This window comes from Cryptotermes secundus, unplaced genomic scaffold, assembly GCF_002891405.2.
Source record: "Cryptotermes secundus unplaced genomic scaffold, Csec_1.0 scaffold932, whole genome shotgun sequence".
NCBI lineage: Eukaryota > Metazoa > Arthropoda > Insecta > Blattodea > Kalotermitidae > Cryptotermes > Cryptotermes secundus.
Window position 1 is genome coordinate 209,119 of NW_019727409.1, and position 25,963 is coordinate 235,081.

Consider the following 25,963-nt stretch of genomic DNA (forward strand, 5'->3'; position numbering starts at 1 on the left):
GGTCACAGAGGTGTAGCCAGCCCCCTGACCACAGTACCCTGGCGGCAAATCACTGCAACTGCGTGTGTGCACTTTGATACAGAACTCAAGTTCGGATGTTGCATCTTGCTTGATTGCGCCACAACAAATATCCAGAATTGTAAATACCCTTTATGCTCACCTGTATTTAAAATGTTTATGTCTTATGTAGTACTGAAACAAAGGACTGTCACAATCACAGACAGTGAAACATTCGTGAATGTGAAATAATGTAATTTGTCATACACATCGTTTCGCTGACCACGCTACACCCTCTATCCGCTAAAGTTGGCAATAACTTCGCCGATAAGCGGCGGTTGCTCGGTCGGTACAGTTCGCTTGCGGGCTAAAACCACGGAGTTTGTTTAGTTTTGTCATACATCCGTCTCTTGAGAATCTGGAACTAGTAACACGGTCCCACCTTCCAGATTCTAATGGATGCCGTAACGGACCTCACAATTCCGTATCCTCGTCGCCACCAATCGACCGGTCTACATGAATAAACGCCATAAAGAGAGAGACGAACAACAGAGGTATTTAACACAAAGTATTTAATTTCTAAAAGGAAAACGAAAAAGGTAGCTTAAAATTGTAAAAGAGCATTTCTTCAGTTTGCGATAACATATATTTATATGGAGATCACTTAACATACGAGTATGTGAGCATACATAAATTAAACCGCGGGCTCATCGTTTGAGAGCGCTGGTCTAATATTCTCTGTAACAGTTATCCTTTATATAAAAGTGGCAACTCCAATTTTAGTCCAAAAATACAGCCACTGCAGATTCTTTATTTAGTTCATCCATGCTGAGTTGGTTCCTCCTGCAGCAACAACTACTCACCTCCGCATTGTTGCAGTGTTTCGCAAGAGGTGACGTGGACACCATCAGTTGACTTGTGTCCGTACAGCCTGAAGTTTCACGGACACTTCATGTAAAGTTCGTGGTTTGAAGACGAAACGAAGACGTCAAAATTGGAGCATCATGGGTTAATACTCCTTGTTCTTCGCGCATTTTTTAAGTCCAAGATGAAATCCAGTGGTGATCTTGCCCAAAGAGATGTGTTGTAGACAGAATATTAATTAATTCCTTTCCACCATTTTGGGTTCCGATGATGACTTCAGTACACACGTTGTAGTCTTTTTTGCTAAAGAAGAATTTTTGTCTCGTAATTCCGTTTTGCCAACGAACCACCTGGGTGTCAAATCCATGGCCGATATTTCGTCCCTAGCCTGTACTATCCGGAATAAATGTTCTTAATTTTTATAATTTTTATGGTGTTTTCCGGAAACTGTATAAAATGAACACATACTAGATCTTTATGCTATGTTTCAACTGAGAAAAGTAGAACTCGGCCGAATTACATTATATTTCGTATTAAGACTCTACTGAGATAACTCAGCCAGTTTAGCTACGGGCTACGGGCCGGACAACCGAGGAATCGGTTCGATTTCCGACAGGGGCAAAAGATTTTCACTTTCTCCACTGTGTTCAGACTGCCTTTGGGCGCCACTCAGCCTCCTGCCTAAAGGGTATCGGGGGCTCTATACCAGAGGATAAAGCGCCCACAGCTTTAAGCTCAGCACTCATCTCCATTTGGTGCCGCGTTTAAGAATGGTGGAGCTATACCCCTACTCCCTCATGCGTCCTCATCGCATGGTGCTTAATTAATTAAGGAACCAATTAAAAGACTGAATTTCATCTAAATAACTTATGGAATTCAGGCCGTACCTCACAGGAAACACACTGTGTCTCCGCTACAAAGACCAGCCGGTTAATGCCGTTTAGCGAAACAGTCGCTGTTTATTGTGAGAACCATACGAAACACACAGATACATTCTGTGGGCAGGATGCAGAGTTTCAGTGTATTAAAGAAGGTGGTACACACAGTAATCACTAGTCTTTAAAGCGTTAATCACAAAGAAAATTTTACTTTTACCTATTCGGACTTTACATTAAAAATTATCCGATGAAATTATTTTAGCTCATATCGGTCTAGTATAACCCCTACTTCACATTCAGCTCAAACCAAACGTTAGAATCTTTCAATTAAATCGTACAGATGAATGGTACGTGACATACAATTCCACGGTTTTTATTTCAAACGCCTTTGGGCATAGTAACTATTTAACGAAACAAGTGGAGAAATCTTTTCTGGCTGTGTAACCTACAGCTTCAGCTTTGTAGTGCAAGTCTTGCAACGGTGTATTTGTAGAGACACTGGACACCAGGGGCTCTTTCCCGGGGCTAAAGCGGCCTGGGCGTGAAGCTGACCACTCACCTCCAACTAGTGCCGAGGTGAAGAAAATATGGATCTGTACATCCGCGCCCCCATACGCATTCATGGCGTAGTGCTTAATTAGTTAAGCTCAGGGACAACTTTACATTTTATATGCTCCTGTAGGTCAGGGGCGGCGGTAGTACGGGTCCAGGGGTGGGGACTCGACAGCGCCCTCAACCCCCTCCCCCTTTCTGCCAAATTTTACCGTAATATTACGTGAGATATGAGATTAAGTCAGATAGGTAAGGCCTACCAACAGTTTGGAGGAACCCACTGTCTCCATCTTCAAGGTAGAAGTTCATCATTAATTTCTTAACTTATTTTTTATATTTATTTCATGTCGATTTTCATTTTAATACCCTAAATTTGTATTCGGTACTCACGGTTCGAATATCAGCTGGGACACGGGTATCCTGACAGGTTCATCGTGGTTTTCCTCAGTCCATTTAGGGAAATGATGGGAGAGTACCTCGATTAGATCATGACCGGTTCCTTCCAAATCTTTTCCAATTCATTAGTAATCCCATCATCTAGCGCTATATGATCTAGATACAGTAAGCATCGCTACATAACCAACAAAAAAGATATAAGAGTACCACTGCCTGTCATCTCTTGTATGTAGCCAACCTGATAATATTAATTTCACACCTCTGCGTTACGAAGTAGTTGTGATGTGTTAAAGCGCTGCTCATTATTGCATTAGCACAAGCATCTACTTTCTCCCCGTGCCTAACTGTATGTCGCGTAATGACGTATTAAACAAAAGGCTGGTTAAGCTGGAAGTCTACAGATTATAAGCAACAGATTGTTACGAGGGACTAAGATGAAGGTGTGTTCCGTCTGTCTGAAGGTATAATCCGTGGAATTTGAAAGGCCTTGACAAAACCACAGAATATTTTAATAAGAATGTCTGAAGTTCTGGCTCAGATTCGAACTGGATACCATCCGAAGAATGTCGTCATCTGGGATGTGGCGTCGTGCAGATCTTGTGTGAACCGACGTTTCAAAGGAACGTATCGCCTCCACCTTCAGGGCAGAAAAATCCGCGAGGAACCAGCGTGAGCAGCTACCTGCTGCGCTACATCCCAGAAGACGGCATTCTTCATAGTCGCCGCCTTGAAAACCTCAAATTTTACATCAGTACCACCCGTTTACACGTCGGACGTTCTACAGCTGTGTTTCAGAGCTGCAACCTTCGGGTTACTTGCCGACTTGAAATACTGTTGGGCAACTCCTCCCGACAGACAATCCCAAGCTCTTGCCACGTCTGAACACTACGTTTCGAAATCAGGAGGGCGCATCGAGACAACAGTGGACATTTATTAAGTTTTTGGAGTCACGCACTTTCCTAAATCGCACTAAGAAACGCCGCACACTCTCTTAGTGTTATGTTCTGTATTCAGTTTCGAATAGTTTTGTTTCCAGCTCTAATTTATTGTAATATTAGGTTTTTATTATTTTTATCATATGTGTATTGATTAAATATAACGCAAGGCTTTAAATGATTTTGATCTTTCTTGTATCCCTTTATGTTATATATAAAAATGTTAACTTAGTTTCGTCGTATTTTATACATGGGATAGTTCAAAATACACCGAAAGCGATATATGGTTCAGTATTTATGAAGACTAGGGCCCTTAGAAATACAATCCTTGAGTAGAACCCGTAGGCTGAACAACGATGATGCAAAGGCCCGCCCCTGTTCAAGATCTTGAGCCAAATCCATCCGTCCCTCATCCTCAATCCATTTTTCTAACTGTGTCTGTGTTCTCCCGTCTTCTCGGTCTTTCGAGTGATGGCGGTCAAGGCATTTCCCTACCACAATTCTGTCTCGTCTCTTGAAACTATCCACCCAACCAATCTTAACCTCCTTCATTTTACTATTCTAACAATACTGGGTGACCTGGGCAAATCATGAAGTGCTGGGTCCAAATATTTTCCTCGCCATTTTACAATATTTGTGGACCATTTCTGTTCTTTCAAATTAAGGTCATCACACTGCATAGTGCAGTGCGTAGGTACACAAATGAATATCTAGGTACGATTTGTATTCTCATTAGACTATTCGTTCAAATGTTTCAAGTTAGAATCAACTGGAAGTCTTGTACAACGAATTGTAAATTTAATATGCATAATTAGACCATATTCCATAAAGCCAGTGTTCTCCCGATGAATGAGTACCTTGTTAACTTTTCCTTGGAAGTGTGTGCGCTACGTACCAACCCAACTTCACTCACATATTTACGGGCCCTGACAACAGCAGATCCACTCACAAACTCTTAAGAAGCAGGAACTTGCTAAATACTCTACGGAGCCGAGTCGCTCTTGAGAAGCCACCTAATAATTCAGACACGACAGAAATACGCATAATCATATTACATCACAAAGTTATGTATGCCATTTAAGGGTAACTTGTTCGGGCTCGGCGTTCACATCGTCCGAAAGAGTTGATCTTCAAAACATGCTGTGCAATGCGTCACTCGTCGCACGTATTCTTCCGCGCTGCTTCTTTCTCAGAAACAGGTCTCTGCGTCGCCTTGCACTAACACACTTGTGTCTGCGATTATTTGCTGTAACGTGACAAACGAAGTTCTTGACGTCACGGTACCACGAGTCACAAAGATAAGGAGCGTGCGTACCGTAGCAAACAAAACAAGTAAAGAGCAGAAAGGTGTACGCCTCTCGAGTAAATATACACGTATTTTTCAAATGCATATTTTGATTTTGCATACCTCGTTAGTTTCTATGTTTATTTATTAAAGGTTAAAGGTACAAACTTACTATGTGCCGTGATAGCTCAGTTGGTATAGCGATGGCCTACAGGCTGAACAGCTCGAGTTCGATTCCCGACAGGGATAAGAGTTCATCTCTGCTCCACAGCGTCCAGATTGGTTCTGGGGTTAACCCATCCTCCTATCCAGTTTGTACCGGGGGCTCTTACCTCGAGGGTAAAGAGGCCTACGCGAGAAGTGGACCACTCACCTCCGTCTAGAGCCGAGGTCAGGAATGGTGCAGCTATACCTCCTAATGGCGCACTTCGTAACTGATTAAGCACAGGGACAACTTTATTTTACAAATCTATTGCAGCAAAGCTTATCGTACTACTAATATCACACTGCGCACAGTGATAAATCGTTTGTACTTATTTCGTAAAATATTAATCATATCGAAAAGTGTATAAAAAGTTGTAAACCTTCAAGAGGCCCACTTTCGAATCACATGTCAATTTTTTCTAAGCTGGGTCCTTTTAAAGAAATTCAACAAATTTAGTTTGAGAATCACGTAAAATACTGATTATACTAGACCGGTACGAACCGAAACTAAACTCGCTAAACTGAATTTTCGGTGCACAGAACTCGGTCACGCAGTTTCGGAGACGAGACCCACGAAGACACGGACGGATCCGACACCCACGTGACACATATACTTCATGCAGAAAATGAATGGAAACTCCTAATAACTGCAATCGCGAGATAAATAGAGTAAAAACGTAAAGCTATTCCTGTAACAGGCCGTGCAGGCCCATATGGTTGTGAGACGTCGAGGCTCCTACATTTTCTAGACAATCGGCTCACAGATGGCAGGGAGGTTGTCAGCCTTACTGGCCAGGCGCATTTATCCCCTCCAGAAGATTCCTGGTACTCATTTCTGTCACAGGCTGAGTCGACACCAGGGCCATAATGCGGCTGGTAGAATTATGCCAATTGAAAAATCCGATGACATCAGGAATCGAACCGGCGACATTCCGGCTTGTAGCATAGTGCCTCAATAAACTAACAGAGTAATGACGTAAATTACAGAGAGAGAGAGAGAGAAATGTGGGCGGAAGGAACAAGAACGTCCGACTACATTACATTTCCCATAAACTAACTTCAAAACTTTTTTTTTTTTGCAATTCCAAACACACAAAAAAGTCTCATGCAAAATTTGCAGGTACGCTTACGATCTATCTGCATACAAAATTGTACATGTCTAGATTCTTACGATATCAAACCTGAAATAAAGATAATTAGACTTCAAGCACCCATCATGCCGTTTTACACTCCATAAACAATAGTCTTAACAAAGGTACACATTTTTTGAAGATCTATTACAACACACCAAAAAAAAGATCCCTTATTTAAAATGGCGCTAGTGTCACTCTCACCCCAGATGTTGTAACGCACAACAAGGATCAGGAAACAGCATTCTAAAATGCAGTAGCTTATCTCACAACTGTGTCTGTACACGATGAGGTCTGCAGCGTCGATACGGACTGAATGTCTTTCTGTTGAAGGTTCAGATTTTGAGTTGTCTGTAAACACTAATAGCAGGAGGCCTCATTATGGGAAGTGTGCAAAGGGTGAAGGATCGATAGTGTCACCGCCTAAGTTGATGAGTCTGCCAATCAATTCTTAAATAATTCGTATCTCCACACCCCCATTTATTATCCAGATGGACAAGAAATTTTCTGCATTTACATAATCTCATGGTACAAGTAAAGCTGCCCCTGCACCTAATTGAGCACCACGCCATGAAGACGTACTAGGGGGTGAGGCTGTAACTCCTTGACACTAGATGGGTGTGAGTAGTAGGTTAACTTCATGCCCCTGTGAAACCCCCTCCCCAGGGAAAAGAAATCTCCTGATATCACTGAACACAGGATTACCTTCTAGGGGCGTGATACCTAGGTTTGAATGAAATCCGGTTTAAAAGTTATTAGTAGAGAGAGGCATGTGAGCACGATAATACCGTTAGCCTTTGTTTCCTACAAAAAATACCATAATTCAAAAACTTTTTCGAAGTGTTTCAAGATGCGGTGACAATTCTGAAACAGTAAATATTTTACATTTTGCACAGTTTTCTTTGAACTCTGAAAAATTGTAGCTAAAGAACTCCGCCTGATACCACAGTTCACCCGAGATGACACCAACTAGACCCACATCAGATACAAAACTGGTCTCTAATGGCCACAGGTCGTGTCCGATGCCCAGCCATCCGAAACCGTAGCACGCCCCGCCCAGGACACTCCAGTCCGGGCACAGAGCACAGGAATTTGGTACGCAACGGCATGTCATTTCATCAACTTCCTGTTTCATTTGTACTCCTATATTTCCGCTTTAAATGCAGCTTATTATCCAGTCACCCTCCTTCCTCACTACATGTTTCGGCCGTATACGCCATCACTGTGTCTTTTATCTACCGCGTGTGAAAGCGATAATTCCTAATTAAATTAAATTAAATTTACCTTAAAGTAAAGTAAGTAGAGGTATCACTGTAAGAGGCCTTGGAGGCCCATAGGGTTGTGAGACGTTGAGGTTCCCATAATTTCTAGACAATCGGCTCATAGATAGCGGCAAGGTTGTCAGCCCTACGCGCCGGCCGCCCTTTAACCCCAAGAATATTCCTGGTACTCATTTCTCTTAGAGACTGAGTCGACCCCAGGGCCACAGTACGGCTGGAGGGATTAGGTAAATTGAAAAAAATCCAATGATCTCATTAGGTTCGATCCCGCGACCTTCCGGATTGTAGCATAGTGCTCCCCCCAAATAATATATATATATATATTAATGCGACAGGATGCTTGAATACAATATAAACTTCCTGTTTCACAAAACTGAAACTTTCTGAAAGACGGGTATTGTGATATACGTGTACTACAATCTCTTCTCTTCTCTTCGCGGTGCAAGACCTTTCTTGAGTTCACTAGCTGATGAAGAAGTTCCCTGCTTTACAGGACCAGAAGTTTCATTGCCGTGTTCACGATAACTCCCTATCACGATCCAGTTTATTTCAGTCCACACGCTTATAACCTACCCCATTAGCTTCATTATAATAAGGTTTCCCTGTCTATGCCTAGGTTCTCCGCGTGATCTGTCCCCTTGAGGATATCCGATCAAAAGTTTATTCGTATTTCTCATCAATATAATCAGAATGATCAACTCAAGGAAGATGAGGTGGGAAGGTCACGTAGCACGAAAGGGGGAGACGAGGAATGCGTATAGGATATTGGTGGGAAAGCCAGAAGGAAAGAGACAACAGGGAAGACCAAGACGTAGGTAGGGGGACAATATTAGAATGGATCTTAGAGAGACAGGATGGGATGGGATGGATTGGATAGATCTGGCTCAGGATAGGGACCAGTGGAGGGCTCTTGTGAATACGGTGATGAACCTTCGGGTTCCATAAAATGCTGGGAAATTCTTGAGTAGCTGCTGAATTGGCGGCTCCTCCAAAAGGGCTCAGCTCCATGAGTAAGTAAGTAAGTCCTTCTGTACTACATGTCGCACCCATTTCATTTTCCCTGAACGAGTTACCTACCTTTTACAAAGAGATTGGGGAACGCGGTAGCGTAGTTTGTTGAGGAACTATGCTACAAGTCGGAAAATCGCGGGTTCGAGTCCCGATGAAGTGGATTTTTTTCTTAAATTGACCCAATCCTTCCAGCCGCATTATGGCTCTGGGGTCGACACAGCCTCTAACAGAAATGAGTTCCAGGAATCTTTCTGGGGGGTAAAGAGCACCCAGCACGTAAGGCTGACAACCTCACTGCCATATGTGAGCCGACTGTCTAGAGAAAATTTGGGAGTGTCGACGTCTCACAACCCTATGGGCCTCCACGGCCTGTTACAGGGATAGCTTTACCTTCTTGTTTACAAAGAGAGTTTTCGATATTTGTATTGTTTAGTTTTTAACATAAACTATAAAATATTCTCCCATCACATCTGCCAAGGTACTGGACAGACTGAGTTCAACGCCTGGCCATAAGAGGAATTTTACCTTTACCACTCCTGTTTCCAGATCTGGCACCCACCTGCCTCTTATCCAATACGTACAGAGTTCCTTGCCATGTCGGTCGGACTGTGATGCTGATAGCATACCTCCCCCTAGTAACGCAGACAATGATGAGTCTTGCGGTACCTCCATGTTCCCTTTATGCCTTCATGATGTGAAACTTAGACACGGGGGATTTTAAATCACATTTGTATTGCTGAGAGAACAGAATACATACTGAGTGAGTTCAGGGCGTACCACTTCCCCTGCTGTGTTAGTGCACATCCGGCCTTAGTGGCCGGAAATACTGGCACGGCAAGAGGAGGGATGGGCCAACGGGTACAGGTTCAATTCCACCTCAAATGCTAACATTACAAGAGACTAGCGAAAACTATGTCGATTCAAGTAACAGAAATAGACAAAACATGTAGAGCTAGGTTATGTAGAAAATATAAAGATGGCACAACACAGGAAACGGCGTAACAGTTCTTGTTGTTTCGAGATTTCAATTCATGAATTCCACTTCTTTATACTCACTTATAAACAGCAGAAAACAGGTGAGATGGAAAAGCAAGGATATCCAGCACAGAACTCGATGAGTATCAGTTCAATGTTCTCGAGTTATCAGACGACAAGGCACATAAACCCCTTTGCTACTATCTACAGAGAAAAAAATCAAGATTTTTGGGAAAAGGTTGTATGGGCTAAAATGTGTATAATTTTTCCCTAAGTGTTTTTACTCCGGTAAATAAATATGTTGGGTGGTTTAAGCTCAAGATACACACAGACACCACACACAGCTCTCCATGCATAATGCCAATTATTGGAATGTGTTGACGGAGTGCAGTAAAACTCACAATATAACAGTTCATGAGAATTTGTTCTATGGTTCTTGCGTGAATAGGCAAACATATATAGTGAAGTAAAGAACAAATTCCACATCTCATACACAACATGGATAAGTCAGAATTTATGAAACATGTACTGGATCAGTAACATGCATACAACAAGGTAGACAATGCTTTAAGATCAAACTCCAAGGAAGCAAAACGGATAGAACATGCTTGTGATAATAAACCACAGATATTAAATAAAATAGCTTAAATAAGAGGAGTTTGCAAGTGATTCTGGAGCTGGGATAGCAGTCAGTATAGCAACTGGCTACGTGCGGGATGAACAAGGGGTCAGAGCTCGAGTCCCAGTATGATAAAGAATTTTCTCTTCTCTATGTCATCCAGACCAGTTCTGGGGCCCATCCAGCCTACTATCAAATGGTTACCAGGAGCTCTCTCCCTGGGAGTAAAGTGGCCGGGCCACTCACCTACAACTAGGGCCAAGGTCAAGAAAACTTGGATCTATACATCCACTCCCCCATATGCCTTCATGGTGTAATGCTTAATTGCTTAAGCATAGCGATAACTTTCCCTTTACCTTTATACGTAGTTCTTTTAATTGAGTTCTGCTTAGTTGTGATAAAGCTGATACTTGTTACTAGAGCATAAGATCAGCCAGCACCAGAATATCCCTAGATAAACTGTAATTCTCAGAATGAAGGTTATATGAGCTAACAAAAATGTTAATTATGTTGAAGAACATGAGCACCTTAATATGAAATTACACAAAAGTGAAAACAGACTGATTTTATGTTTTCACAAACGTTAACTTTTAATGTAATTTTTTTTCCTTGGTTGTGTTACCATGTAGATGCAGGCAATGTTGCCAGTATTTTGCAGGTACATGCCACCTCAGCTTCAGAGTTGAGGAATATGATGCCCATGTAGGTTTTTCACCACTTTCAATTTTAATGGCTTAAAACTGATAAACTTTGTGGCTCAGTGTACAAGTAACTCTTTGACAATGATTTGCTGAGATAACCGCCTTAAAGACTTCCATGGGGATGCTCCTAAATGAGCTCCACCAATATTACCTAGTGTAAGAACATGTTGAACGTGATTCTGCTCTTTCTGTAGCAAATAACCTGTTCACCATTCAACACACTGTTTCCAAAGAAATTGAAATTCTGGGACACATTGTTCTAAACATTCTACACACTTCTTACAAGATGTCTTCACAGTACAGGTTTCAATAGTAAACACTATGTGTGCTACACTATACTTATCTTCAGTAACAATACTACACACTTCTCTGGTATACCCTAGTTATGAAGTGAGACTCACTGACCGCATGTATCTTGTCAAGCAGGTCTGTAATAACACAGTAAGCCTCTAACATTGTCATATGGGCTATTAGTACTAGACACACAGAACTCATAGTGTTTAACAGCTCTATAAAAAATCCACATACAATAATGTATGAGACACAGACCTTATGTGTCACTCTAGTCAGTATAATAAGGATTAGTGGATGCTCTTTTTAAATACTTGAAACTGTAAATTTTAACAGAAGTGGTATACGTGTTTCATTACATCTTAGCAGCTCTGTGCCTATTAAAACCCTAAGCAACATTCAAGTTCCCTCAGTCTTCCATAATTTAACATAATCTAATGTAACATAACCCAATCTAAAATATCCACTTTAAACTAAATCAACAGAGGTCTGATTCCAAACATGCAATGTATGAGCCGAATTTGTAGTGGGATATACATATGATTTAGTCAAAATATAATTCTTGTCACATACATGTAAGTGAATGCACAGCAGACTGTCCAGTCAGATATGCCACCAACATAACCTGATCTGACCTAAAACATGAGATGATGCCAAATCTGAAAGTGACCCCAAATATTATGCCAATACCAAATCCAGGATGGTTTCTGAAACTGATCCCATGGAAGATCCAGTGACCCAAGTACAAACGACAGAACCAAATCCAACAAGGATACAGAAATATAAGCCAACAAATATTGCACCAAAGCCTAACTTACTGGAACTGGCAATTATTAACAACTAGAGACTCCATGCAACTCTGTACACTTCGAGAAACTCTGAAAAATTCTGTGCATTTCACTTGAAATCCAACAGGCTACTAACTGAACTAATTTGTTGCGCTATTAACCTGAATCCTCATCAACTTTAAATAATTCTGTGCAACTAGGTGCAGCTCTGAAAGTCCCTCTTTAACCTTGCTATTATAAGTATGAACACATTTATAAACTAATGTAACATGTTTATATTTGTGAAACAAGACAAAGTTTTAGACCCAGATATAGACATTTATGTATACTGTGAGTATTTTACAATTTGGATGCATAATTGACCAGTATATGACAACACAGGCAATACTTTTTCCTTCTCTTAAAGTTGTATTAAATACAAGAAAAAAGGAATTCTGTAATTATAAGCATAATAAACAAGAAATGTATTATTAATCAACACTAGTGAATTGTCTGAATACAGTAAGGTTTGTATTAATATTTTGGCATAACAAATGTGGCAAGTATACTACATCTGAAAATAAGTCAGTACAGCCCCAGAAAAATTTAGGTCACTTTTGTAAAGTTTGATAAAGGATCTCTTTAGCAGTAATGTCTGCATATCACAAGGTTCAGGACAGATATTGTCAGCAGCCTCATTTTGACCATTCTCTGCCAATTACATTTTTTACTTGAAATAATTCTTGTTTAAGTGTATTTCTATGAAGATGTGGACATTTATGAAAGTCTTAAGGATGGGGCAAGATGAGCTGTTTTACATATAGAATTTTCATAGTTTTCCATCATATTCATTAATGGCTAAGCAAAATAAATGGGGATAATCTGAACATTATAAGACAGGAAACCAGCAGACATTTTAGGAAAAATAGGGGAATATCTGAAAGACAAAACTGGTGAGCTTGCAACAAACAGTAAGAACAAAAACATTACAGATTTGTAGAGAGCAATAAATTAATTTAAGAGGGGTTTCTGCCATGGAAATGCTACAGCTGCTCTGAGGAAATACCAGTGTCATTATTCAGATTTGAGGCAACATAACAGAAGTGTGTGCAATGGTACATCACAGTCTGCGGGAAAGAGGTTCACTTGTGCCACCAGTGCATTGGCCACTAGAGACACAATGTGCAGAATGAAGAAGAAAATTTTCAATGCTGTATGTTCTAGTCTACTGACTTGCACTCATCAGGCAATGTTTGAAAGAGACCTTGATCAGAGTGCGATCTGGCACACACTGCTTGAGTAGGAGTTCTATCATTTTCATGTACACCTTCTCAAGGGCTACAGTAGAAGACAATAATCTTTGCCTCCAATTCTCTCAGTGGATTCTACACAAAAATGAACCTAACTTCTCGTGGTGTATATTATGGACTAATTACACATTATTCACAAGTACACACTATCCATAACTTATATAAATAGGCACTGAAGAATCCCCGTGTCACTCCAGGCTCTTCATTTAAACAAAGACTTAGAATGAATGTTTTGGTGAGAATCATAAGGGGATTACTTAAGAGGAATATATGTGACAGCAAATCATCTCAGTAGAATTTGGTGCACTGACTTTCTTGAAAGAATATTTCCCTTGCAGCATGCCGTTGCTCCTCCCCACTTTTCACAACAAGTGGATAATTTAATGATCAACCATTTTATAGATATGTGGATTGGATGAGCGCTGCAGTTATCTGGCCTTAATATTCTCTTGATATGAACACAGTTTATTTTTTCTTATGAGAATGCATCAAAGACACATCACAACAACCCAATTAGACATATCCTGGTAGCTGCAACAGACATTAGGAACCAACCTAGACAGTTGGTTTATGTTAGGGACTTCACATGACACCACTGTGAAATGCGCCTGCAAGTAGGAGGCAGCAACTTTCAAGCAGTTCTTGTGAAGAAATAAATGTAATTGTGTGCAAGTCCCCACTCATGATCAGACATTTGTGTTACATATAATGTAAAATACAACTAAGTAACTTTGAATTTTTGGCTTTTCATTCATTGTAATTAAAAGTAATAAATAAAGATACTTCTCATATATAACTAAATATAATCATTAATGGACAAGTATTTCACTTTCTTAAGAAGTGGCAAAACTCCATAACTTGACATGACTGATGAATAAAAAAAATGTATTTACATTTTCTACCCAAAACTCTCTCCCCAACAACCTCCATAAGTTTGGTCATGGGACCCTGAATACATATTTCTTATTAAATATATCAGACGACCAAACCAGAAGATGAAGATAATATAGGCATTAGATTTAGTCTTAGGAAACACTTGTACATTATGCACATGTGGACTTAACTGAACAGGCAGAGGACCAGGATTTTGTGCTGTTCATCCTAGTACCCATCTGTAAGTTCACAGCGTTACTCACCTGGAACTTGCGAATGCTGTCGAGTTGCTCCTTTGTGGGATCAGTGTTGTTGTTGTGACAGAAGGGTGTGGCAGCAGCAGTGGCAGTTCTGGCAGGTACCTGAGGTGCTGGTGCACGGTTCACCAGACGTCCATCCTTCTCAATACGTAGATGATCTCTAGGTGGAGGTACTGGTTTTGCAGCTAATCCATTAACACCAGGCTGCAAACCACACAAGTCTGCATGTAGGTCATAATATTTACATGTACAAACAATGTTTAGTTTGACAGGAACACAATGAAGTAAGAGAAGTTTTCATCTTGATGGTATTTTGCCTTATACAATTTCTCTTGATTTTCATGTTCTGAACATAATACACAGTTCCCTTCTCCATAGCATCCAGGTCAGATCTACCCCAATCCAGCTTCATATCACCAGGGGTAAAGCAGCCAAAGCATGAAGCTGATCACTCACCTGCATCTAGTGCAAAGGTTAAGAATGTTGAAGTTATACCTCCACTCTCCCATGCATAGTGATTAAGTAATTAAGCACAAGTACAAATTTACCTACGTAGGTAAGTCAATAAGTAAGTTACAAATGGACATAGAACTTAAACAAATAAAAGTACTGATTTGAAAAATGCTTTTATTTCTCAGCATAATCTCCCTGTACATTGAGGCACCTGTCCCATCGTTTCACAAGCCCCTGAAAACCAGCAGCATAAAATTCTTTGGGCTGCTGTCAGAACCAGGATGTGACTTCCCTTTCTACAGTTTCATCGTCGGGAAAATGTTCAGCCGAAAGATGATGTTTAAGAGGGCCAAACAAATGGAAGTCACATGACAGGTTAGGTTTTCACAAAGTCTGTGCATGATGGGTGCCGCGCATGCTGACACCAGAACACAAAATGCAAAGAATGGGTCTGGCAATACAGCATCTCAATCGCTACCACAATGGACACGAATATGCTATCCAAAATTGTCATAGGTGATGAATCTTGCTCTAAATGCCTTCCATTTGTTCAGCCCTCTTAAACATTATCCTTCAGCTGAACATTTTCCCGATGATGAGGCTGTAGAAAGGGAAGTCACCGCCTGGTTCCAACTGCAGCCCAAAGAATTCTATGCTGCTGGTTTTCAGGGGCTTGTGAAACGATGGGACAACTGCCTCAATGTACAGGGAGATTATGCTGAGAAATAAAAGCATTTTTCAAATCAGTACACTCATTTTTTTAAGTTCTATATCCATTTGTAACTTACTTATTGACTTACCCTCGTACCTCACTTATTGTGCCTTACCACTTGAACAGGTATATATACGTGTACAACTACTAGTCTGGAAATATTACGTACCTGCAACCTGCACTGAGGCCTCGGTGGAGGGTACCGGGGCGGTGTCTTGCTCCTGGCAATGAAGGAGTCTGGAACATCGACAGCCATCTCACGGTGAGGCCCACTGTCCAGTGTCATCATCATCGTGTTGTAGGCATCCTCCGCCTCTTGTTCTTCTGGGGTTCGATGTTTGATGGGCTCAGGATCTTGTGTGTCCACAACAATAATGCTGCTCCCGCTACGCCGTCGAGGCCTGCAACAAGAGTCGATGGTTCAGGTGACAGAACACAGCACAGATAGATAGTTCTGTTATAATAAAACAATTTATGCACTTACATCACAATATAAAATATAAAAGCCATAATTGACTTATGAAGGTAATTCTTCTCTTTGACATATGAACAATTTCTATATCTTTTCATTTCTCTGGCTTTATTGTGATACTGTTGTCATGAGCATGATGTTTACATGGCAATTGCAAATCAATGATCAGAATCTCTCGACTCAGAATGATGTGGACCATTCATGAGAAACCGCATTTTTATACTTTTCCACAAATTTGATCAGATGCTGTGAGAACTGAAATCAAATTATATCTTTCTTAGTGCATTTTCATCGCTTGCTCATCATATTTACCATAAGATGGACAAATATTCACATTAAATTACATATTTAATACAACTGTGTTGGTATCTAGCACAGGAAGCCAACTAACTGGGCCAGAAGGTGGCTTTAGCTGTAATGCCTCTAACTTTTATTCAGGAGGGCACAGTTCAAATCTTTACCATGATATCGACTCCTGACTGAGGTATTTCGTAGTTTTATTCAGTCCCTCCAGGAATACTGGGACAGTATCTTAAAATACGCTTTGAACACTTCCTTCCACGCCCTTTCCAATTCTTCATTCAATAATCATCCAAATACTCAACAGTACACAGCCTGAGCTACTGACATTGCTGATACACCAACCATAAGGAACAAACTAACTGGTTAGATTCATTGCTGAATGTATGCCTTTATAGAGGTTCATAGTTGATGCTGATAGTGGGTTGGGTATTTACACAATGTGGAAGATGGAAAGGTTTTGGAAGTACATGCTGCTCCCATCTTCAGGGCACAAGTGTGTAGAATGAATAGGTCTTCATGTATATATAGGTTTCGGGCCAAAAGATCCATGAAGGAAGACTGGGGGCTAATGTCCAGCTAGGGACAATAGAAAAAGTAAATAGGAAACATGTGACGCTATAACCCCAAACATCCAACAAAACCCATCCCAGAGCCAACAATAATTTCATCAGCTCCCTAAGGGACAGGCGTCGCCCCCCACGGTCCCACAGTGTCCCTCCTACAGTACAATATTTTCCACTTTACTTTTTTTCTTGGGGCAGGGTGATACTTATTCCACTAGGTACGTTGGCAACTATTTGCCCTGTTGTACCAGCCCCGAATGATAGATGATGATGATGATGATGAGTGTGGAGCAGTCGGTGGAACGAGAATTGGCAAAGTAAACTGAAGTACTAGGAGAGAACCTGCTCCAGTGCCAATTCGTCCGCCACAGATCATGTACGACTTGAAGTGGGCTCGAACCCGGGCCGCCGTGGTGGGAAGACGGCGACTAATCCTCTGAGCTATAGTATGGCCTCCCAAATTACTTCCTTCCTTTCGATTCTCGTCGTAACACACTCTCGACCAACGGGGATCCCAGCCGCCATCTTATTTCTACGCCGCTCGTCCAAAAGCACCGGAAGTGAAGCAACAGAGTGTGTGGTGACCTCGACGGAAGCGGGTTCTTCTTGAGAAACAAACAGCATGCAATTCCCTGCAGCTTATGGAGTCCGAAGGTTCATTACCGTGTCCACAAGAGTCCACCATTGGTGTCTATCCTGAGTCAGGCGAACTCAGTTCATAACCCTTGGACAGATTCCGCCTGGAGCACCATATTCACGTAGACCGAAGGCATCTCTTCCTTTGAGGTATTCTGACTTCCCATTGGTGCCCCACGACCTCGCCTTTCCCATCCTCCTTGATTTAATCACCCTAAATGTATTAGGTAAAGGCTACAAACTATGACGCTCAATCTAGTATTTAAGGCTTCAGAAAAATGATGCCACTGGTCCAACATTATCATCTGACTGACAGCACTAAAAAATCCGACCAAGAAGAGCGCTGCTGACATCAGGTTAAGGATGGATGGGACGACTACACTTCCACTTTATCGTCTCATGTAAAGAACGCCCGACATAAAACAGGTCACACACTCTGCATGTTGTGGCACAAATGCACGTACAGCATCTACACAAAACAACACTTCAATCGGGAGAACACGTCACAACACGGAACGGTCTGTTTGCTGTGATTTACAATCAGACAGCCAGCAAACGACATTTCTCAGCAGAATAACTTTCGTTACACGCATATTTAGGATTTACTTGCATATCTGAGAGCTGTCTCAAAAAAATATCTCGATGAAACTGGAAGAATACGCGGCATTAACAATCGGCGCAATAATTAAGCATGCGAGACAAATGGAAATGCACACTCCATTAGAGCAATCGTTCTCAACCTTTGTGAGACGGCGGCCCGGTAAACTCGTTTTTATTGGACGTCGGCCCTGTATAGTTGATGACAAGCCCCGGTACCGGGCTGCGGCCCGGCGGTTGAGAAACATTGCATTAGAATACACGGATGTTCCAAATGCGATTTATGCAACTCTGTTTGTTATTACCACTGTTACAAAAATCACAACACGTAACACTGGTATTCATCAATTCGCCATGTTTACAAGGTGTGGCAATAAAGAAACCGGATTCATGCTCTAACCCCTTATTAAAAAAAAATCAGACAGTCGAAATGTTATCCCCTTCAATGTAGTCCCCTCCCCGATCCCTACACCGCTCCATGCGAATTTTCCACTGTTGGAAGCAGTGCTGCAGGTCATCTTGTGTTATGCTCTTCAAGAGTTGCGTCGCTTTTGCTTTCACTGCATCCACGGACTCGAACCTGGTCCCTTTCAGCGCAGACTTGATTTTTGGGAAGAGAAAAAAGTCGCACGGTGCTAGGTCCGGAGAATACGGTGGATGTTCCATCACTGGANGAACCAGGATACCATAAGCAGTCGACACAGCGACTGCTTATGGGCTGGAAAGCTGAGGGGTCGGAGTTCGAGTCCCGGTAGAGGCAAGATTGTTCTCCTCTCCAAGCCGTCGAGACCGGTATTGGGGCCTACCCATCCGCCTAACCAATGGGTAACTGGTGCTCTTTCTCCGGAGGTAAAGTGGCCAGGACCAACGTCAAGAATATGTGGATCTATACACCCGCTCTGCCATGCGCCTTCATGGCGTAGTGCTTAATTAGTTAACTACAAGGAACAAGTCTAACCACTATTCAGTCCCAGATCCTTGTAATATCCATATTTTAAAGATACGCATTCGTGTCTTGCGCATGCGCTGCCACATCTAATCTTCACCCAGCTTTACAGTGGGCAGATATGAACTAAAATCACATTCTTCGAATATTTTTTTATGTGAATCATCAACACCAAATGTAACTGAAATTCGTTCAGTAGTTTCATAAGTAAAACAGAAAGACTTCTCCCCATTATTCTTTTCATGCTCCTGGTGCAAAGAACGCCTATAAAATTTCGGCTCAGTTCCAGCCGCACTATGGCCCTGGGGTCGACTCAGCCTCTAACAGAAATGAGTACCAGGATCTTCCTGGGGGAAGGGAAACCTCCTCGCCATCTGTCTAGAAAATTTGGGAGCTTCGACGTCTCACAACCCCATGGGCTTCCACGGCCTGTTACAGGGATAGTTTACCTTTCTTATTAACTATTCATAGTGGAACCGTTTCGTAGAAACAGCCAAGGGCACATGACCTAGGCTTTCGTATGTGTACCAAACAAATCTAGATAGACTGAGCAGATATTTCTAAGTCAGGTGCGACAGGAAACAGCACTTACCCCAAACGAAGCTCATTGTGTGCTATCGGGTAAGTGCGCTTTCCTCCTCACCTTGTGTTTACCACAGTGAGGCGAATCATTGCACGCCGGACTCATGCCTGCGGAGCACAGATCTGCAATTCGCCGTCCACGAGACTGACACTGACAGAGGGCACGCTACTTGCAGACTACGAAACATTGAGCTTTTGGACTGTGCCGAGCTGTATAATCGTCAGATAACACGAAGCACGTGGTACACTTATCAATAATAGTGTCAATGTGATTCAACAACAGGTGTGAATAATATGTTCCACACACATGACGGACTCGAGATATCAGCTTACTGGTTCAGCCAGCTTTGCCCTCATGTAAAACAACCGTACCGCCTGTTTATTAAGGGCTGATATACAGTGATTATATAGGTGTTGGTATCGAACTGGGTCTCTCCCTCCGGCCGGATCGAAGAAGGGTGTATTTGAGTTTCGGTCGGTCAGAAGTGATTTCTGAGTGGGGAAGTGAATTTTTGCTCATCATATCGAGTGGCCTAGACCACTCAGCCTCTTATGAAGCAGACACAGGTATCGCAGACTTGTCCAACGTGGATAGGGCTGGTAGGGCACTTCAACGTGATCACTTCACTCTAGTGCCGTTTTCTGCAACATGTGAAGCTATACTTCAGTGTCGCCTATATATACAGGGTGTTTCACGACTTTAGGGCATAACTGCAGGAGGTGATTTCCTAGGTCTTTGTGATCAAAAAAGTTCATATAAACATGTGTCCGATTTTGGACGTTTACGGAGTTATGACCATTTTTTCATTCCCGTACACGGCCTCGTGTGAACCTCGTCTGTCAGCTGGCGCGTCGCTATTTTTAGCCAGCTACAGACAGAGCGCTCTCGTTATCTCGACACTTGAGAGGTACCTAAGGCGGGGTGGGTCGGTATGTCCGGCGCGGTTCACAACCGAGAGGCAGCCTGTGTTACGGGCGGCGGTGGCATTTTCGAAAATCAGCTTTAAGCATCAATAAATTCAAATTAAAGGTTAATTTCACGAAGTTAACTTTACATTCATACTTTAAATGTATCATGTATTATGCTGGTTTATTATTTTGTTCCGTTTATTGTCAGTAATCGTTACCTTCTATTCTGAGTTTAAAACGGTCATAACTCCGTAACCGTCCAAAATAGGACACATGTTTATATGAACTTTTTTGATCACAAAGACCTAGAAAATCATCTCTTGCAGTTATAGCCTAAAGTCGTGAAACACCCTGTATAAGTAAAGTAAAAGTAAAGCTATCCTTGTACCGGGCCGTGAAGGCCCATAGGGTTGTGAGACGTTGAGGGTACCACATTATCTAGACAACCGGCTCAAAGATGGCAGTAAGGTTGTCAGCCTTACGCGCCGGCCGCGCTTTACTCACCAGGAAAACTATGTAATTAATTCCTCGTACTCATTTCTGTTAGACGTGCTCGTCGGGAGACTCGTCTGGCTTTTATTTGTGCCCGTAAATCTTCGTCCACACTACTTCAGTTGCTCGCCAGGCTTCGACGCGTGAGGAACTGTATATTTACTCGTAGTGTGTATAGGCTGTAGTCGTATTTTAATTTATTGGCTATAGTTTTTAAATTAAAAATTAAAAATTTTCTTGTCTCGTGACTTGTCATATCGTCCACATTACTCGCGAGCATAGCGAGTCGCACGAGCACGAGCACGAGTATTGTGGACGCGCCTTTAGAGGTTGAGTCGACCCGAGGGTCATAGTGCGGCTGGAAGGATTAGGTCAATTGAAAAAATCAAATTACCTCATCGGGACATGAACCCGCGACCTTCCGGCTTGTAGCACAGCCCCTCAACCAAGCACGCTACCGCGTCCACCACACACGCATATATATACACACCTTCGTGACGTGATACTTCGATATAGGGGCGGTTTTATTCTTCAAATCTTACACCGTCTAAGTACCATGTCGCCAAGGCGTACAGCGATATGATACTAAAGCCGGAACATTGTCGGCGTCGGCACTAGACTAAATCTGGCCACATTCTGGTTCCAAAATCCTTTATCCTGAGGAAGAGCAGCCGGTATCTGTTCCATAAAATGCTGGGTAGATCCTAGACCGCCCGACAAGGAGCCGCTTACTCTGAAGACTGAACTATATACTATGACATGACTCCCGAAAGCGCGAATAACGAAGTCAGAACAGATGTTCACTGTTAGGCACATTCCCACTGAAACGAATACGCAAGCAACAATCGAGTAACTTCCCTTCCTATGCAATGCTGCTGCAAACACGCCTTCCCAACAACAGTGGCTGTTTTCTGCGTGGTCCGTGCAAAGTGGTTATAAAGAAGAGTTCAGTTGAGAAGGGGTGTGTCGAGTTTCGAGATGAAGGCCTGTCGGGATATGAGCTTTGGGGCAGAGGAATTGAATTGAGTTGGCAATTTACAGAATAACGGCAAGAAAGGAATTAGGCTGTGCAAAGAAAGCTTCATGGGTGATTTGAAGTGATGGTAAGACTGTTTTAAATCCGTTGCTTGGATACTAGTGAAGACTAAGAACCCTAGTGCGTGTTAACTGTAAAATGTGTAGATAAGCGATGACGTTGTAAATGCCTGTAGTCCCGAGTGATGTGTATACGGTGTCAATAAATCCAATCATCCAATCCAATACCCGTCCTTTAAGTCAAGCAGAAAAGTCCCTAAAACGTGAGAATATAGTTAAGCGGTTCCGGGTCATTCGCCAATTGTTCAGCACTTCAACAAGCTCACAGTTTCACTGTTTCCCTGAAACCCATTTCACGGCGTTTCTCAGCCAAGACCGTGTATGAGTTTATCCCATTTCATAATTCAGTTCGAGGTTCGTTTCATGCTGGGTCAATACGTACCAAAATATTTCCCCGACTTGAGGCACAGACACCATTCGGAACTCCACATAAGTCCGTTAAGTAGCCTCGGAAATGAAACAGGCGGGCAGTGTAACATACTTCCTAGTTGCTGGTTCGTCTTATGCGCTTCTTGCAAATACACAATCGAAATGAAGAATGAAGGGATAGAATATTTATCCAGCAGACGGAAAAGACTGCAGCGAGAAATAGTCAAGCAGTTTCTTTAGAAGTGACAAAATCTTTCAGTAAAGTAGCTGGCTACATGTTGGATGAATAGGGTTCGATTTCCAGCAGGGACAAGGAAGTTTCTCAATCCCACTCAGCCTCCTAGTCAGTCGGTATAGGAGATTCGTTTCTCGGGAGGGTGAACCTAACCACTCACCCCAAATCTTATATCGAAGTTTAAAAATTTATACCTAAAACTTAATCTTCAGTACATGTATAAGTACGCAGTGTGTCCAGGTTCTGTTAGGACTGTGTTCACTAAAAATACAAGACGTGAATTATTTTCAAAATTTCACTCTTTTTATTCAAAATAGTCTCATTCTGAATCAATGCATAGCTGAAATCGTTGCAAAGTTTTCGAAAACAGTCACTGTACTCATTTTCTGGAATCGCATTTAAAACTGCGGTACATTCCCTTTGGATGTCCTGGATGGTGTAGTGACGGTCTCCTTTCATGGTCAACATAACTTTTGGGAACAACCAGAAGTCTGCTGGAGCCAACTCTGGCGAATACGGAGGATAATCTAGGCCTGTGATCCCTTTTCTGGCCAAAAAATCGCGCACGATCTTCGATTTGTGGGGTGGGGCATTGTCGTGGAGGAGCGACCAGGAACCTTGCTCTCGATATTCAGATCGAATTCGAAGAATTATCGCCCATAAACGATTCAGGACTCCGAGATAATAATCAGAATTCACTGTCTGACCTTGTGGCAGAAATTCCTTGTGAATAATTCCTTTGGAATCGAAGAAAAACTGTTAGCAGTGTCCTTACTCGACTCTTTTGCATGCGTACGTTCTTTGGTTTCGGCTTCTTTGGGCTCAACCAACTCTGTCGCTTTGTGAGAAGCTCATATTTAGAACACCATGTCTCGGCACCTGTAACAATCGATTTTGTAAATTTTGTATCACTTTGGGTCGACCGTAACATGTCTTGGCAGTGTTCCACTCTGACATGTTTTTCATCGCCTGACAGCGCGTGAGGTACAAACCGCGCACAGACCTTCCGTTTGTCCAAATCCTCGGTCAAAATTTGATGCACAGTACTTTTTGGTATTCCCAAAAGCTCCTCGATGAGTCTTGCAGAAACACGTCTGTCTGATGCAAGGATTTCGGCCATTATTGTTTCCCACATTTTCTTTAGTGTGACTTGTTCTCGGCTTTGATGCACGTGGAGCGTCTTCAATGTCCTCCCTGCCGTCACGAAATACAGCATACCATCGAAAAATGTTCGAGCGACTCAAACAATCATTACCGTACACACTTTTCATCATTTCGAACGCTTCTCCGGCTGTTTTGCCTAACTTCAAACAAAATTTGATGTTGGCTCTCTGTTCAACCGCCATTTTCCGACGAGCGTCAGAACATTCTGTTACATTCAAGGTCAGAACACATGATGCAGCGATTCTTGCGCTTTGAAATTATAGACGGCCACAGCTGAAACTTCAAGAATCTTAACGCCTCAACTCATCAACAGATGGCATTGCAGGGAAAAATAAAAAAAAATTATTCCTAACGGATCCTGGACACACCGTGTATATACTCTATCTGGAAAATTTTTGAGGGTACGTCATCATCAACTTTGTAGGATTTGAGGTTCTCACAGCGGTAGTTATGAAATTTGTCATCTTCAAGATATAGCACCGTGTAGTATGTTTATGAGCCGACGTTTCGGAGGAACGTATCACCTCCATTTTCAGGGTCGCCAATCATCCGAGCAAGAAACCGGAGAGAGCAGCGGCTAGGCAGAATGAGCAATCAGTCTTGATAGCAATTATATAGGGACCAAAGGGTGAAAGGAAGGGCTGCTGCTCAGTCCCCACTGGCTCGCTTCCCTCTCTCTCTCTCGCCTGGTTTCGTGTACAAGTGACACTTCTCTACACTATCATCATTAGAAAGTCACTAGATTTCATTTTAAAATACGATAGGAAGCAAAATCGCCAGACTGGAGGTCTGTTTGAACACTGGGAAGTTTCAGGCAGGTAATGCAATGCCCATATTGTGAAGCTGCGGGGGAGGGGGGGGGGGGTTGGGCCCAATCTGTGGAGGGGAAAAGTGTCAATAGTCTTCTCCGTGGCACAGCTATGGTACATGATGCTGGCTAGTTAATCGTAGGCTCTCTCTCGGATAGAAGTGAGAGCGAAAATATCGTCTTATCGGTCTGATGTCTGCTGACATCAAAGTATGGAATGTGATGGGTGATAAGCAGTCATATCAGTCTGATATCTGCTGACATCAAAGTATGGAATGTGGTGGGTGATAAGCAATCATTTCACATTGGACGATAACTTGTGTGTTCTCAGCTGCGTAGCGTGGGACCCAGTGTAATCATGTCAACTTTTCTCAACTCTACTGACACGTACATTAACAAGAATAGAAAATTGCACATAATCACATTGGAAGAATGAAAGATTATGGGCGTGTAACATAAATACCTGTATTAATATGGAGAAATGATTTATAAATACTTGCTAAATATGCATGATTTGAGGTTCTCACAGCGGTGGTTATGAAGACTTCTGTCTTCCTGGACATAAATCCGTGTACTCCGTTCAAAGTCAAGTGACGTTTCGGAGGAACATGACGCATCCACCTTCAGGGTCGAATAATAATCCAAGCAAGAAAAAACTTGTCACCTACTTTCACGCTGGTTTCTTGCTTGACTTATTCTTCGACCCTGAAGATGAAGGCGACGTGTTAATCCGAAACGTCAGTTGACTTTCGACGGATTACACGGCGTTATATCCTAGAAGGTAGATTTTCACTTTTTAATAGAGGGCACGCAGTAGCGTAGTTGGTTGAGACACTATACTACAATCCGGAAGGTCGCGGGATCGAATCCCGATGAGGTAACTGGATTATTTTAAATTTCCTAATCCTCCCAAGCCGCACTATGACCCTGGAGTCGACTCAGCCTCCAGCCTCTAACAGAAATGAGTACCAGGAATATTCTTAGGGGTAAAGGGCGGCCGGCGCGTAAGGCTGACAACCTTACCGCAATCTATGAGCAGACTGTCTAGAAAATGTGGGAGCCTCAACATCTCACAACCCTATGGGCTTCCACGGCCTGTTACAGGGATACACTTACTTACTTTACTTCACTTTTTAAATAGACATATTAAGAGATTAAAAATTATGCTAGTCATTATTATGAAAGTTTGTCATCTTCCTGTTACTTCCTCTCATCCAAATATTCTCTCAGCTCTTCATTCTCGAACATCCTGGATCTAAGAGTATTTGGTCAAACATCTTGTAGATCGAAAAATGTTAT

General features: G+C 42.2%; 1 protein-coding gene across 7 annotated transcripts in view; it reads right to left on the reverse strand.

The window, feature by feature from the left end:
- Positions 1-25,963, reverse strand: part of LOC111864749 (MAGUK p55 subfamily member 5) — a 282,694-nt gene that overhangs the window by 39,298 nt on the left and 217,433 nt on the right. For all 7 annotated transcript variants that reach the window (XM_023852241.2, XM_033751565.1, XM_023852246.1 and 4 more), the window contains 2 exons: positions 15,663-15,894; positions 14,332-14,532 (listed from right to left, as the gene is read on the reverse strand). In XM_023852241.2, coding sequence (XP_023708009.1) covers positions 14,332-14,532; positions 15,663-15,894 — 433 coding nt within the window. The remainder of the gene's footprint in view (positions 1-14,331; positions 14,533-15,662; positions 15,895-25,963) is intronic.